The 16001-nt window shown below is 49.0% G+C and overlaps 1 protein-coding gene and 1 long non-coding RNA gene across 4 annotated transcripts; one reads left to right on the top strand and one right to left on the bottom strand.

The window, feature by feature from the left end:
* The first annotated feature begins 58 nt into the window (after positions 1-58).
* MINDY1 (MINDY lysine 48 deubiquitinase 1) lies at positions 59-8691 on the top strand. 3 transcript variants are annotated; one of them, XM_067727702.1, is made up of 10 exons: positions 59-198; positions 2386-3196; positions 3555-3612; positions 4009-4073; positions 4681-4839; positions 5176-5278; positions 5644-5786; positions 6853-7044; positions 7743-7895; positions 8172-8691. In XM_067727702.1, the coding sequence occupies exons 2-10, from the start codon at positions 2744-2746 to the stop codon at positions 8250-8252; spliced, it is 1407 nt and encodes a 468-aa protein (XP_067583803.1). In that variant the 5' UTR covers positions 59-198; positions 2386-2743; the 3' UTR covers positions 8253-8691. The 3 variants fall into 3 exon arrangements, with proteins under 3 accessions (XP_067583803.1, XP_067583804.1, XP_067583805.1); XM_067727703.1 differs by lacking the exon at positions 4681-4839; XM_067727704.1 differs by lacking the exon at positions 2386-3196 and having other exon boundaries at positions 66-198.
* A 376-nt stretch (positions 8692-9067) lies between these two features.
* Positions 9068-14611, bottom strand: LOC137219325 (uncharacterized). Its single transcript, XR_010941071.1, has 5 exons — positions 14422-14611; positions 14144-14299; positions 13613-13703; positions 9902-10022; positions 9068-9663 (listed from the first exon to the last, which is right to left on the bottom strand). It is a non-coding gene; the product is annotated as an uncharacterized lncRNA (long non-coding RNA).
* Between the last annotated feature and the right edge of the window lie 1390 nt (positions 14612-16001).

Genomic DNA, 16001 nt, shown 5'->3' with positions numbered 1-16001 from the left:
GGGCGTGAGTCCGGAAGTAGCCACAATCCAGCCAGGACCGCCGCTCGTAAACCTGGGTAAACCTGTATAAGCTCTGGCGTTGACAGCTGGAAGGCAGCTGGGACTGTGGCGGCGCCCCTCCCTGTACCCACCTCCGCCATCGCATTGCCAGAGTTGAACCCCCCTTCTAGGTCCTGGAACAGCACCCACTTCTGTAAGGTAAAAACTGTTTTAACCATTTCCTTCGCCTTTTCTCCTAACCCCCACTGCTCTTTTTCCTCTCCAGCTCTGGGGAGGTGACACTGGCTGTCCTTCCACCTTGGGTCTCTATAAGTCTGGATTTCGAGAGGAGCTCAGGCAAAAGGAGTACGTAAAAGAGATGCTGCTTGGTCCCTACACTTCCTCCTTTTAATGACACCTTCCCCCTCTCCCTTGCTAGCAAGTAGACAGCGCACTGTGGTTGCCTTATTCTGAGGGAAAATCTAAATCATTAGTTGCATGAAGATTTGGGTCAGACTGAGAGGGAGATTAGAGTGGGACAGTCAGGTACTTGAGGGGAGAGTAAAGTTCCTGGGGAGCCAGGGCAGGGGACACGGGTGTCTTCTTGAAGCTACATACCCGGTTTATATGCTTCTTCCAACTTTTGGCTATTTACTGCCTCTGGCTATAGGGAGGGTCCAGGGCTCTTTTGACTCCCTTACCGCCACCAGAGGATAATTCCAGCTGGAGAGAAAGTGTAAGACTTGAGTTAAGAAAAGAGGAAAAGCATGAAATCCTGATTTGTTTGAGAACCTATGAGTCTCAGAGTCTCTCCCGCTCTGAAATACTCCATTATGCCCAACCCACCAGGCATGCCCCCTGTAGAGTGGAACTCCTCCATCACACTTCTGGCCCCTTTTAAAGACTTAGCCCACTTAGCTTTTTGCCCAGATTCTCTGAGACCCAGCTCCCTCTGGTATCCAGCTCCTGGATACCACTGGCCTGGCCAGCTAGTGGCCCAACCCCCGCTTAATTATTGATCATTTCTGGCATTGGACAGAAAAGCTAAGAAATAAGCGCTGTTTTTCTCCAAGCTTTTAAAAAAGTGTCCCAGGCTCTGGTTTCTGCTTCTAAGGCTCATCCTAAGTGTCATTTGGGAAGGGAGGAAAAAAGGAGAGAGAGGGAAAAAAAAAGCTTAAGGCCTGCAGGCAATTTTTGCTGCTGTGATTCGAAATCAACAACATGTAAATGAGATGCAGCTCGCATAAATTATATTTGAATCAGGAGGATGATCAATCTGGGTGACTAGGCTTATTTCGGTAACTTTTCTGTTCCTCAACTTCACCCCCCAGGCTTTACCCTAGCCCTAAATTCCTGCCGGATTACAAAAGGAAGCATAGTCTCAGGTTAGGCGGAAGCAAGAGAAAAGATTTCTGACAAGTTTAATTTCTCCCCCTTTCTCACCCTGATCAAGGGGGTGAGGGGAGTAAGGAGGTTGAAGGGAAATGTTTTCCAGGGGGCAGGGTTTGTGGCTTTTTGTTGTCTACGATCCATGGTGTTAATTAAATGTCTATGCTTAGCGCTGGTAGAGAGCGGGTTAAACAGGTCCAGAGTTGACATCTAAAATGACCTAGATGGGAATAGATGGAAAGAACATATGCACAGGTAGAGGAGTGGAGACAGAGCATTTTTTGTTTTACAGAAATCAATAATCAGTATTTTTATATTCCATGTAGTGGGCAAGAGAGTATCTCTGGGTTTCGGCAGTTTTCGGAGCATAGAGGAACTGAGGAGACGTCGCTATCCCAACTCTAGCTGTCAAGAGAAGCTTACTGGAAGAATGGGGTCGGGTGGTGTGTGTGTGTGTGTGTGTGTGTTTTGTATGTCTAATCTGAAATTACTTATCAGAACTGATCTCTGATTCAAGTCCCCAGGGCCTGCATTTCCCCTCTCCAGCCTACAGGAAGCTCCTCCCAGGATCTTTTTGTTGTGGTTTGCGATTGTGTAAATCTGGAGTTGTGAAGGTGGAGTCCTTTGAGGAGAAGGACTTCTTTCTCACCAGTGTTTCGCCTTTAGGGGCATGGTATTGACTCTCTTTATTCTTCACCCCAAGCACTATATGACTGTTCATCTTTTTGCCCTTGGGATGAGGCAGAGAGAAGATGGCCCTAAAGATATAAGCCATGTGTGCTCAGGATGTTTCCTGAACAGCCAAGGGACAGGGTTCGGGTAGGGCAGAGGAATTACTCTCATTCTGGCTATGGTGGGGTTTAACTGACATGATGCCTATTACAGGGTGAGCTAAAGATCACTGTATTAATAATCATTAGTATAGTTTTAACATTTCTTTCTCCATCTCTTTTTCTTCTTTCTCCTTTTACCCGCCCTTTCTGTCTTGTCTCCATTCCTTGTCCTTCCTGGTTTCAGGGAAGCTGACGCCACCCAATGTCTTCAATCCCACCGGAATCATCCCCCCCAAGCCTGAAAGTCCTGTACCCTCGTTGGTCCTATCTGGTCACAGCAAGTTAGAGGTGAAAGAGCCCGGCCTGGGGCCCTTCTGTTTACCCCAAAGCTGTACTACCTGTAGCCAGGAGTGGCCAACAGACGCTAACCGAGCCTTCTGCACTACATTCCTTTTCCAAGACTTTTCTGGCTCTATCTGCGTTCCAGCCCAATGATTTCCCTCTTATTGGATCGTTCTCTCTTTTGCATATCAAGCCTCGATTAAGCCAGTCCCTGAGGACAATAAAGTCCTTTGGTGCCCCTCAGTTGACCCCTCCTGACCATGGAACACCATGAGCCTGAGCATCCAGTCCGTGGTGAGGCCAGGACTGCGGAAGTGGTCGTCCCTGAAAACCATGAGGTCCTGTCAGAACCCAGTGAGCCCCCTCAGGATAAGGATGCCGAAGAGGCTGATGGGGCAGCTGGAGAACAGGAGCCAGTAGATGAAGCTTTGCTGCCAGCCCAGGGCCAGGGTAACCTCGAGTCCCCTCCACCTGATGCTAGCTCAAGCCAAGAAGGGCCAGCCCAGGGGACACAGCCTGAGGTAGAGACAGCGGGGGCCTGCTCCTGGCCCCAAGAGCTTCCCCAGTCCCCCAGGGCCCGACAACCTGAGCTAGACTTCTACTGTGTAAAGTGGATCCCCTGGAAGGGAGAACGGACACCCATCATCACCCAGAGCACTAACGGCCCTTGCCCTCTCATCGCCATCATGAACATCCTTTTCCTTCAGTGGAAGGTAAGAGAGAGCTTGGATGGGGGCTCAGAAAACCTTGATCATTCTGATTTTCTCAAGCCAAACTTTCCAGATTATTCTTCCTATTTCTCCAGCTTGAACACATGAGATAAGATATTTGTTAAAAACGAAACAAAACAATGATCTGTCCTACTCCTCTGTCTTCTACTGTCTAGCAAATGGGAATGCCTTGCAGTTTTCCACATCCATTCCCTTGCTCCAGTTGCAAGCCTTTCTTTTCCACCACACCTGACTGCTGGACAACCCCTGCCCTCCCCCTGCCTTTCTATGGGTTCCTCCTTCAGTGCTCCATGAAGGAAAGCACACACCTGGCTAACACTTTGTCATTCCTTGCCTCCAGGTGAAGCTGCCACCTCAGAAGGAAGTGATCGCATCAGATGAGCTCATGGCCCATCTTGGTGAGTGACTGGGCCTTGAAGGGGAATTACCCAAAAGCTTCCAGTGCTATCTACTCAGCCAGAAATCCAGGGTGTTGAGGGACTCCCCATGCGGGGATCTTATGTGGCAGGGAAGGTAAAAATCTGTGGGGCTTCTCTGCAAGGCTGGGGAATGAAAAGGAAAAGTGAAGGTGTCAGGAGTCCTGGGTCGTCACCCCAATTCTTCCCTTAGCTTTCACATGGAACCTTGCGTGTACCCTTCACCTTTGTGGGCCCATTTCTTCCTCTGAGAAACTAAAGCCCTTTGCAACTGTGAAAATCTGTGGTTCTGTGACATTACCTCCATTCTCCTGGAGAAGAGGAAGCAGCTTTTGGGACTGTTGGCGGGGTAAGCTGATAAGGAATCCTGTCTTGTAGGAGACTGCCTTCTATCCATCAAGCCCCAGGAGAAGTCAGAAGGACTTCAGCTTAATTTTCAGCAGGTGAGGCGAAAGGTCTGTGGACATGGGGGTTTGCAGGCTTATAAGGAGACACCCAGGCTATTAAGAGAGGCTTTTCTGATGCTTCTCAGGAGGGTTCCTTGAACCATAATTTCTTTCTGCAGGAGGGGGAGGGTGTATCTCTGTCCTAGAAAATATGTTCATTTACATAAGATAAAGACGGGTTGAGACAAGGGAGGAATTTCCATTGTAAGAGAACACCAGGGAAGAAAAGCAACAAGATTAATTTTTTTTTTCCTGGAGGTGGGAGTGGGGGGGGGGAGGGGAGGCTAGAATAGCCATCATTTTCTTTTTTTTCCCCAGTTTTATTGAGATTTAATTGACATATAACACTGTGTCAGGTTCTTTTTTTCCATTTTATTTTATTTTTTAAATTGAAGTATAGTTGATTTATAATATTGTGTTAGTTTCAGGTGTACAGAGTAATGATTCAGTATTTTGCACATTATATTCCATAATAGGTTATTTTAAGATACTAGGTATAATTCCATGTGCTATACAGTATATCCTTGTTTACCTATAGCACTGTGTAAGTTTAAAATATACATGTGTTGATTTGATCTATCCATTATTTTCTTTTCTACCCCAGAATGTGGACGATGCAATGACAGTGCTGCCTAAACTGGCCACAGGTCTGGATGTCAATGTGCGATTCACAGGTGTCTCTGATTTTGAGTATACACCTGAGTGCAGCATCTTTGACCTCCTAGGCATACCTCTGTACCATGGCTGGCTTGTTGATCCACAGGTGAGGGTAGGGGGCGCAAGTGAGACTCAGTCAGCTCAAGCTGAGAGAGAAGCAAAATTTTGTGTGGAGGGGTTTAGGGAGGTAGGGAGTAGGTTGGCTTGGGAGGGGATTAGGGTTTAGAGGCTGGATCCAGTGCAGGATTCCTTTAATTTTCACCTTTCTGGGGGGTAACATTCAAATACAAGCAAACAATATGGAAATAGGTCAATTCTTCAGACATCAAAAGTTTCAGGAAGCTTTGGTCGTAGGGTTTGCAGTCTTTGTGGGCTTGCTTCACTTCCTTCCTGTAAAAGATCTCCATTTTTTTGTTACCACCCCACCCCGCTGCTCATGCAGAGTCCTGAGGCTGTGAGTGCAGTTGGGAAACTGAGTTATAACCAACTGGTAGAGAAGATCATCACCTGCAAGCACTCCAGTGACACCAACCTCGTGACAGAAGGTGACCTCCCTCCCTTCTCTTCTGTGGATCTTATGTGGAGGGAGTGATGGCTACTTAGGTTTAGTGTTTATTGTCTGTCTCCCCACCACCATGTCCCACTAGAATGTGAGCTCCATGAGAGGGAGTTTGGGGAATTGTCTATCTAGTTCACTGACGTGTCCCCCGGTACCTAGTGCGACGCCTGGCAAAAAGTAGCTCTCAGTTAGAATCTGTTGAATGAATGAATACAGCCAGGCTTCAAGGAAGCGATTTCACAAGGTGGGACTGACCCCTAGGGCTTTGACAGGCGCTCTCTGGATGATCCTACCGTGGACTTTGCATTTAAGCCACCCGCCCCCCCCCCCTTTCTTGTGCCCTGCTGCCAGGCCTGATTGCAGAGCAGTTCCTGGAGACCACCGCTGCACAGCTGACCTACCATGGTCTGTGTGAGCTAACAACAGCTGCCAAGGAGGGCGAACTTAGCGTCTTTTTCCGGAACAACCACTTTAGCACTATGACTAAGCACAAGGTGATGAGGGTTTAGGAGGTGGGGGTTTGGAGTGCTGTCATTCCCTCATGCCTTTTTCTTTTGGGTCAGTGTTTCAGTCAGGATAAAGGTAGATTAAGCTGTGATAACAAATGACCCCTGAACCCCAGTGGTTTACCACAACAAAGGTTTATTTCTTTTTTCAAAAAAATATTTATCTATTTATTTATTTTGGCTGTGCCGATCTTAGTTGCGGCACACGGGATCTTCGTTGCGGCATGCAGACTTCTTACTTGCGGTATGCGGACTCTTAGTTGAGGCATGCATTCGGGATCTAGTTCCCCGACCAGGGATCAAACCCGAGCCCCTGCATTGGGAGCACGGAGTCTTACCCATTGGACCACCAGGGAAGTCCCCAAAGGTTTATTTCTCACGCATGTTGCACGTCCACTGCAGATTGGCTGCAGCTCTGTCCCACATCATCTTCACTTTGGGGCCCAGGCTGACAAAACAGCCTTTGTCTGGAACATAGGAGGGGAAAGTGCGGGGGTGGGGAACACACCGCACGCGTGCTTTTAGTGCTTCTGCCTGGAAATGACAATGTCAGTTCTGCTAACATCTCACTGGCCAGAGCAAGCCATAAGGAGTAAGCCTGCCATCAGTGGGACAAGAAAGTGTAAATCCTCTCCCAGGAAGGGGCAGTGGAATTTTTGAACAATACTATAGTTTTCCAAAGCTAAAAATTGTCTGAGCTCTCTAGGAATTGAGTAGAAGAGGGAAAGGTCATTGGTTCTCAAAGGATTTATCCTTATAACCATCAGGTGAGCCCAGAGAACCATGGGAAGTAGGGTAGGAAGCAGGGCTGTATGCGGGACTTTAGCCCGAGGACTCCATGTTTGACCACAGTGACCACCATACTCACACCCAGCTGACCACGACTCAGACAGCCCTTCCTTCTCCCCACAGCCGCGCATATTTATAAAAGATCCACATGCTCACACTGACACGTTCCAGCTAGCACACCGATTGATTCCAATGGTCTCTGTGCATCTCAGATAGGGGCCTCTGTCACCTGTCCCACCAATGCACTTTGTTCTCCTCTTTGCAGGGTCACTTGTACCTACTGGTCACCGACCAGGGCTTTCTACAGGAGGAGCAAGTGGTGTGGGAGAGCCTGCACAACGTGGACGGAGACAGCTGTTTCTGTGACTCTGACTTTCACCTAAGTCACTCCCTAGGCAAGGGACCTGGAGCAGAAGGTGGGAGTGGCTCCCCAGAAAAGCAGCGGCAGGTGGACCAGGTGTGTGGGGTCCCTGGGGCGGGTTCAGAGAGCATGTCCGCCTCAGAGAGCTTCTTGCCATAGGTGCGAGCTGCCTGCATCTTATTATCTAGAGACTGTGACATACGACAGCCATGCCCCTCTCCTCTGTTACCTTTCGGACCATCTCAGCACTTGGTGTGTATTCTCTGGCACCAGAGGTAAAATACTTGGCTGGGGCTTCCCTGGTGGCGCAGTGGTTGAGAGTCCGCCTGCCGATGCAGGGGACACGGGTTCGTGCCCCGGTCCGGGAAGATCCCACATGCCACGGAGCGGCTGGGCCCTTGAGCCATGGCCACTGAGCCTGCGTGTCCGGAGCCTGTGCTCCGCAACGGGAGAGGCCACAACAGTGAGAGGCCCGCGTACCGCAAAAAAACAAACAAAAAACTTGGCTATATGTGTTGCTCTGGAGAAGGAGCTGGAGAATTGGAAGGACGAGGAAAGGCTGCTTTTTTTGTTGTCGTTATTTATTTATTTATTTTTTTGGCCACACAGCTTGTGGGATCTTAGTTCCCCGACCAGGGATTGAACCCTTGCCCCCTGCCAGTGGAAGCTCAGAGTCCTAACCACTGGACCGCCAGGGAGCTCCCAGGAAAGGCTGGTTTGGAAACCTAAACACAGCCTGGACATCCCCCCGCCCCAGCCTCCCTCACCATCCCTGTTCTTTCCCCTCTCTCCAGGACTACCTGATCGCCTTGTCCCTGCAGCAGCAGCCGTCCTCGCAAGGCACATTGGGTCTTAGCGACCTGGAGCTGGCCCAGCAACTTCAGCAAGAGGAGTACCAACAGCACCAAGCCGCCCAGCCCGTGGCAGCACGTGCCCTGTTACCGCAGGTGGGTCTGCTCCCCCTGCCCTTAGCGCTGCCCTTCCAGCGTTCCCACATCCTCAGTGTGCCACTCCTACTTCCCCTGGTCCAGACACTTGTTATTCCTGCCATGTCCCTTCAAGGTTTCCCTCGGGGCCTTTCTCCTGTCTGTCCCTCTCCTCTGGGTCCCTTCCTGTCTTTCTCTCCCCACTGCCTCTCCCAATCCTGACCCTGCTTCCATCTAGAGTCTCTGTCCTGGACTCTTCCACAGTTGATGGGTGACCAATTGTTAAATCTGATACAGGGGAGAGGAGCTGCATTTGGACGCCCAGCTGCCGAGCGTCGGCAGAGGCCGAAGCAAGAGTCCGACTGTGTCCTCCTGTAGCCCCGCTCAGTGCCAGGCTGCCTTGCCTCCGCTTGCAGAGGCTGGGGCTATTTTGCTTGCTCCCTGGCTCAACTTGAGATATGCAGGGTAACTTATTTATGGAATGTTGGGGATCAGAGCAGGCAGTAAATGCCAAGGTCAGACTTGGTGACGTCTTTGCCCTCACGTGCTGCCTCCTCTTCCTCCCAGCCATCCTGGGCAACATTGGGGTTGGTCGGGTGAGGATTTCTGATTCCCAACTCCCTTTCCCCAGAATAGTCACATTAATATACAGACTCAGGCTCCAGGGTGAGGTCCCTGTCTAGAACCCATCTCCCCTACTTTCTGCTCCTGCAGGCCCACCCGTATCCATCCATTTGTTTCAGGGTTTAATTTGGGTTTCTATCTCCATTATTTGTAATGCCTTCCTAGGGGTTTGGAAATAAAACTTCTTTCCTGAGGTCTGTTGTTTGCCTTACCCTGCAGCTATGGGGTTAAGTATTTGACTCAATTGAGGAATGCAAAAAGGGGGAGGGGGAGGTAAAAAGGTGTGAGGGGGTGGCCTGTCATTTCTAATACAAGCAGCAGGGGGAGCCAAAGCCTGCTTTTTCGTTTTTTTATCTGTTTTCGATAGGTCTTCTTTCGGAAGTAGTACTATAATTTGTGAGGTGGGTTTCCAAGTTCCTGCTTTGGACAGATGAATTTGGGGATTGTGCACCCTGATAACCCAATCTTCCCGTGCAGGGGAGGGTTAGCTTGATCCTCTGCTTGCTTCTCAGGTCATACAGATGGTCCTTTGCTACCTCTAACCATTTCTGACCTCATTGTGGTTCCTGGTTCTCAATTATTTTTCCTGAAATTTCCTGGTGAAGAGAGATTAACGGGGGGGAGGGGAGACACCGAGGGGAGGGGGGGTTGTTGACAACTGCAGTCTAGAGCCTCAAACAGGACTCCTGTTGAATATCCAACATGAAAGGCACCTCCAGCTTCAAGGCCTCCTCCCAGCCCATGTCCTGCTCCACCCAAACTTCAATCAGGGAACACAAATGACAGTGAAGTTTGCCAAAAGAATTCAAATATCAGTGAGATGTGCTGGCCAGAATACGGAAAGAATGAGTAGAGCAGAAACTATCAAAGAGATCCCATTATCGCATACCCAAGACAGAGCTAGGGGACCCAGGTGCAGATATCACTTTGAAATGAGGGAAATTAAGGGATTTAAGAGGAACTTGGAGTTCCAGACTCCACAAGAAGCTGGAACGTGGTGCTCAAGTGAGGGGTTATTTTATTTGGAGGCCCAGCTGGTCTCCTGCAGGCTCACCCATACATGGGAATCTCAGATTCTTGAAGGTCATATGGGGATGAGGTCTCAGAGGTCTTCAGCCCTGCACAGGGCTAGTAGGGCTGACCGGCAGTTCCCTTTCACTGCATTCTGCAGACAAGAAAGTCAAGTATTAGAAAGACCCACCACCACCATGGCTTAGGCACTCTGTCCTCTCCCTCGCGCTGGCCCAGAGATTGTGTGGTGCCCGGAGTCCTGCACTAAATTCACCAAAGACCCATGAGTTCTCCAGGACATGATGACATAGATGACTATGCTCCACTGTGTGCAGTGTGGAGGTTAGGGGTGAAGCTCCGGGGCTCCAGGTTAAGAACCAGCGAAGTCTCACCTGGAGGGAAGAGTAGAGGGACTTCCCAAATTTCTTTTGAACTCAGCTCGGATACTTAGAAGATCAGTCTCACTTCGAGAAATAAGGATACGCATCAGAACTTGGTAATTGTCTCAGTTTCCTGGTAGAGGAAGAAAGAGAATGTGGATGTGGTGGTAGTGACATTCTCACAGACTAGGGATTGGGCCACATGGTGAATTATTCTAGGGAGTGTTGGTGAAGAGAGAGTCAAGGAAAAGAGAAATATGCATTATGTAAGGGTAATGATGTGGCAGGAAAGATCGATTGCTGTGGGGAATATTACTGGACAATTACTTGTTCCATCCACGTCTTTCCTGGCCCTGCCACTAGCTTAGAGCCTCGCTCTTGAGTACCTCGCTCCAAGGGCAGGTACTCAAGAAAAGATAGAGGAGACTTGCCACCTATAAAGACTTACAGCATGAGGGACTTCCCTAGTGGCGCAGTGGTTAAGAATCTGCCTGCCAGTGCAGGGGACACGGGTTCGAGCCCTGGTCCGGGAAGATCCCACGTGCCGCGGAGCAACTAAGCCCATGCGCCACAACTACTGAGCCCACATGTCACAACTACTGAAGCCCGCACGACTAGAGCCCGTGCTCTGCAACAAGAGAAGCCACCACAATGAGAAGCCCGCGCTCCACAATGAAGAGTAGCCCCCGCTCTCCACAACCAGAGAAAGATTGCGTGCAGCAACACTCAATGCAGCCAAAAAAAAAAAAATCTTAAAAAAGAAATCTTAAAAAAAAAAAAAAGATTTACAGCATGAAATCCAGAAAGACTGTTTTTAACTTACAAGTTTGAGAAAGTCCAAGGAGGATACACCCACCCTGTCCCTAAACTGAGTTGATGGGGCTCTGATAGGGAGCAGGGTCATGTGACTTCCCGTTCTGATCCTGACCTACCAGGGTCGTCTTGTTATCCTCATCTTTATACATCAGTTTCTCCTGGTTGGACCCCTGGGGTTCAGCATCACTGTCCTTCTCTCATACCCGCACCAGGCCTCTTGCCTTTTGGTTAAAGATGGTAATGGAGGGTTCAGTTTAGAAATAATAGAGATATAGTACATATTCAAATCATGAGCTATAACTGATTATAATAAAATATTTTGGGGACTTCCCTGGTGGTCCAGTGGTTAAGACTCTACAATCCCAATGCAGGGGGCCCAGGTTCGATCCCTGGTCAGGGAACTATATCCTGCATGCTGCAGCTAAGACCCAGTGCAGCCAAATAAATAAATAAATATTAAAAAAAAAAAAAAAAGGAAAGAAGTGTTAAAAAAAATTTTTTTTTGGTTGCAAAAAACCTATTTGTGTCATGAGCTGTGCACTGGTGTTGTCATCATTTCCTATTATCCTCTTTTTCAGAGTTATCTCAGTCACTTGACTCATAAGACCCTTCCCAGAACTGCCTGAAACCTACACTTAGGGCAACCCCACAGATCATAAACTCCCACAAAGAAACAAACAAAAAAAATGATGAAGTGAATACAGGATGCTATATATATATTTTTTTAAATATTTATTTATTTATTTGGTTGCACGGGGTCTTAGTTGCGGCACGCATGTGGGATCTAGTTCCCCGGCCAGGGATTGAACCCAGGCCCCCTGCATTGGGAGCATGGAGTCTTAACCACTGTGCCACCAGGGAAGTCCCCAGGATGCTATATTTTATTTGGACTCATTCATTACCTAATTGTCAGTGGGCCTGATGGCTACTCTTTGTTTTGTTTTGTTTTTTTTGCACTTTAAATTAAATTAAATTTATTTATTTAGCTTTTGGCTGTGGCTTGTGGGATTTTAGTTCCCCGACCAGGTATGGAACCCACGCCCTCAGCAGTGAGAGCAAGGAGCCCTAACCACTGGACCGCCAGGGAATTCCCTGATGGCTACTCTTTTGAATTCCATGTATCCTTGGTTTTATGTTGTGATGAAGACTGCCAAATGCTTCCCAGTATCCATTCTTCCCTTCTTCCAACTCTTGTTACTCCATAGTTATAGAATTGGGGTAGGAGTCACTCATTAACTGAATATTCCCAATGGTGTACAAGTACCCTCTATACCAAACCTATATCAAACATAATTCTTGTCTTGTTACTTGAGAATATATTTGGCATCTCATACTGCCCTAGGATCTTTATAATGAACCTTCATTTTATGGTTCAGATTGGTCTGAATTTGTCCTGAATCAGCTGTCATTTAAAGGTCATTTTTCTGAATAAATATTCATCACAGTTATGTTTTCACATTTCTCTCATAAAAGAATAGTTTGGAAGTGTCTTGATTTTTCCCTTTTTTTTCAGAAAAATAGGCCTGTATTATTTTTTGACTCGTACTTCTAAGATAAATCTGGCATTTACATCCAAGAGTCTACCAGCAATAAATGATTGTAAAGTATTTGGATTACAGAGTCCTGTAACCCAAATACTTTACAATCATCTATTGCTGTGGTATAAGTTTGTTTTTATGACAGGAATTTAGATAACCACAACTCTTCCAATGAATCTTAGTGTTCACTCATTATAAAAGTACAGGCTTTATTGGATGGGTACAGTAATCTACTGTCAAAATGGAAATCTCTGGATGATAAAATAAATGCTTCTATGTATTGTCGAATAGCTGTTAGTAGGCATGATGGTTTCTCAACCAGTATACAAAAAGCTATTCCATCTTCAAATTTTTGGTGAGCTTTTTTATTTATAAGTTTTGGGGGACAGTTGTACTAGGAGACCTAGCTCAACGAGCACAATGACCGGATTCTGTTTATGAAATTCCTCAAACCAAGATCGCCAATTTAAGTTTGGATAATACGGAACAATAGACCAACACCTATGATATAGACCAGGAGTTGATACATGGCAGTTACATATCCTATAGGACCATTATGTGTATTGTAGGAGACTAGGTGACTTAATAGCTGTGTGACCTTGGGCAAGGTATTTAACCTCTCTGTACTTCAGTTTTTTCATCTATAAAACAAGGATGTGAGTGTGGATGTGAGGATTCACTGAAATGTGTAATGTGCTTGGCATAGGCCCTGGCACACAAGGAGCCCCTAAGAAATGGTGGCTCTTTTGCTATTTTTTCTAGTGTTATCACCATCCTCATTCTGGCAACTGAATCCATATCTGTATTTGGCCACCTAGACATTAATTGGGCCAAAAATTTTAGCTTTGGTGCCCTGGTGGGTCAACTAACCTATCTCTAACCACAGCTCACTCCTCTACTCTTCACAAGACTGTTTGTAAACCTAGGAAAAGAGAGCTGCTCTATGTTTACAAAATAATATGAGATTGTTACATTAGCAGGAGCGTGAAACCTCCTCTCTCTTGCCCAGGAGATACTCTATGGAGTATCGTCAGTTCCTCCTTCCGGGCTCCTTCTCGGTCTACAGACTGGTTTCTAAAAGGTAATATGCCCAAGTGCAGAGGGAAGGGGCTCACCTTGGCCTGCAATGGCCCTTGGCAGCCTCTGTGCATCCTTGTCTATACTGAAGCTCAAGAAGGTTCTGAAGATGCCCCAAGCTGCGGTCTGTAAGAGCACGGGGGTACCAAAGTCTGCCCATTCCCCAGTGCCCCAGCCAGGCCCTGGGCATGGCCTCAGGGCCAGCTCTCCCTTTCCTATTCCCCGTCCCACCCCCCAGCCCCTGTGTTGATGTAAAAAAAAAAAAGATTCCTACAATCCCAGCAGCGCCTACCTTGTTGGCAAGGCCCAGGTGGCTGAGGATCTCCTGAGCCAGGGATAGTCCCATCTTCCTGCTGGTCACAGACATGGTGCGACTGGATGCCCTGGGGGGAGGGACACAGGAGCCAATTCAGGGGAACGTCCCAGCCTTTCTGGGCCGCTTTTTGACCCCAGGTCCGGGAGCTTGGACTCCCTTTACCCATTCCTCTCCTTTGTTGCAGAAAAAAAGAACAACCCGCTTGGCAGGTTTGGGAGCCCAAGTGGAGGGTAAGAGGCGAGCCTCCACCTTCCCCACCACTCACCATCCTTCTGGAAGCAAATTTGATCAGGGATGCTGCTAGAACTAGCACCAAACAAACCCTCCCAGACTCTAGGGTTGGTCCCAAGGCTCCCCAGCCCTTGGTCTGAGGTGGATGATCCCCTTCTGAGGTCACCTCCCTTCCTTCCATGGCCTGGCTGGGTGTTCCTGGGGCAGTGTAAGGGAGGCGAGGCGAGGCAGCAGGATTAAGTATGTGGGGCGGGAGATAACCGCATTTTCCCCCACCTTCAGCCCCAGCCTCCAAGTAAGCCCCACGCCCTGCCCACAGAGCTTCCACCACTGAGCGCCTTTCACCCTCGGAGTCTCCAGCTGGGATCTTTAGGTCAGCAGGTGCAATCTCTGAGCTGACATGAGTATGTGTTCTTGTGGGTACATGGGTGCCTGGAGAAGGAAGCAGGCACTCATGTTAGAAAAGGAAAACTCCTTTCTCCCTCCCCCAGGTGATCAACAAGTTCCTCCATCCATCCCCAGCCGCAGCATGAGAGCCCAGGTCCAGTGCTTACCCGGAGGCGCTGGGGGCGAAGTGGGTGTCCTCAGAGCCTGGTGGCGTACCGTGTATGGGCACCAGCTCCTGTGTGGCCTGGTACAGGAGAGAGTGTGTGTGCAGCCCAAGCTGAACAGCCAGTCAGATGACCTCTCCAGCAGACCAGCCCAGCTATCCTCTCAGGCTCTGGCCCCTCCCAAATGTGGGAAAGGACCAGGCTGTACCGGGTCCCACATGCCAACACCTCCCTACCCAGCATCTCTCCTCCCAGGAACTGGCCTTAACCCATGCAGAGAACTCCGCTGGCCTCTCAGCAGCTCAGCCCCGACACAGGAGGCTTTGTGCACTGCCGTCCCGGCAGGGCCAGGTGGGACCACAGAAGCCCAGTCTCTAAGTCCAGCTTCTGACCTGGCTCTGCCTCTGACTCCAGCTCCCTGGGGGCGTGGGGGTGGGGGCAGGTCAGACAAGGCTCCAGGCTTATTTGGAAGCTGGTACGGAAAAACCTGTTGGGGCACATACCAGCAGGGCACCCCAGCCTGCATCCCAGAGGGGTATTAGAGCAGTAGCGAGTGGGAGTGATTGGAAGAGAGTAGTAGAGTGAGTGGGGGCGGGGGGGACGGGACTGTGTAAATCTTTAGGGAAGGAAGGGCACAGGTATTCCGGGGATAGGAGCAGATCAGAGTCAAGAGAGAAAAACGCACAGGGTGTTCCCTGTGGGCAGAAGCACCGTGCTTCCAAAAGGCAACAGGGAGATGAAAGAGGCTCTCTGGGTCCCTGTGTCTTAGATTCCTTGTGTTGCCTTTTGGCCGCCAGGGCTGTTTTAGCTGCAGGTGATGCAACCCCAGCAGCTGGGCTGGAGGCTGTCTGTGCACAGAGCAGCAGGTAACAGTTTTGGGGAGCCTCAGGGGCCCCTGAGCAGACAATTACTCGAATCTCACAGCCAACTCCCTAGGGTCTGAGAGCAGTCTCCTTCCTGCTGCCCTAGACAGGTCTGCTGGGGGCTGGGCACAGAAGCCAGAGATCCTCTGCCACTCTCCCACCCTGGGAAGGTCCTCACTGGCTTTCTGAGGAGGGACCAGCAGCTCTTCCTCAGAGCAGACCAGGCCTAAAGAGATGTTATAAAGGGAGACTTCCATGGTGGCAATCATGGCTTCTCACTTTTCTCTCCTGTTAAAGTGGAAAACACGCACCAATTTTTGCTGGAGAATGTGGGTTCAGTCCCAGCTCTTCCACTTGTTATGTTCTGCAACCTCAGCTAGTCACTTCAGGTCTCCATCATGTCTCTGTTTCTTTTTCTCTTTTTTGGCCGTGCCATGCGGCATGCGGGATCTTCCCTGACCAGAGATCGAATCTGTGCCCCCTGCATTGGGTTTGCAGAGTCTTAACCATTGGATCGCCAGGAAAGTCCCTCTGTTTTCTTTACCTGAAAAAAAAAAAAAAAAAGGGAATATTGGGAGAAGATAAACTGTGTGTGGGGGGGTGGTGGTGGGGAGGGGGAATCCTGGGGCACCTGAGAATAGACTTCCTGGGAGGATTAAATGAGGTAATATGTGTGATGGCACTTGGCAGAGAAAAGTGCCTTGTAAATTAGGGTTGCCG

The sequence above is a fragment of the Pseudorca crassidens genome, chromosome 2 (genome assembly GCF_039906515.1).
Source record: "Pseudorca crassidens isolate mPseCra1 chromosome 2, mPseCra1.hap1, whole genome shotgun sequence".
Classification (NCBI taxonomy): domain Eukaryota; kingdom Metazoa; phylum Chordata; class Mammalia; order Artiodactyla; family Delphinidae; genus Pseudorca; species Pseudorca crassidens.
The sequence above is the reverse complement of the archived record's forward strand: the minus strand, read 5'-3'. Positions and strand labels throughout refer to the sequence as shown.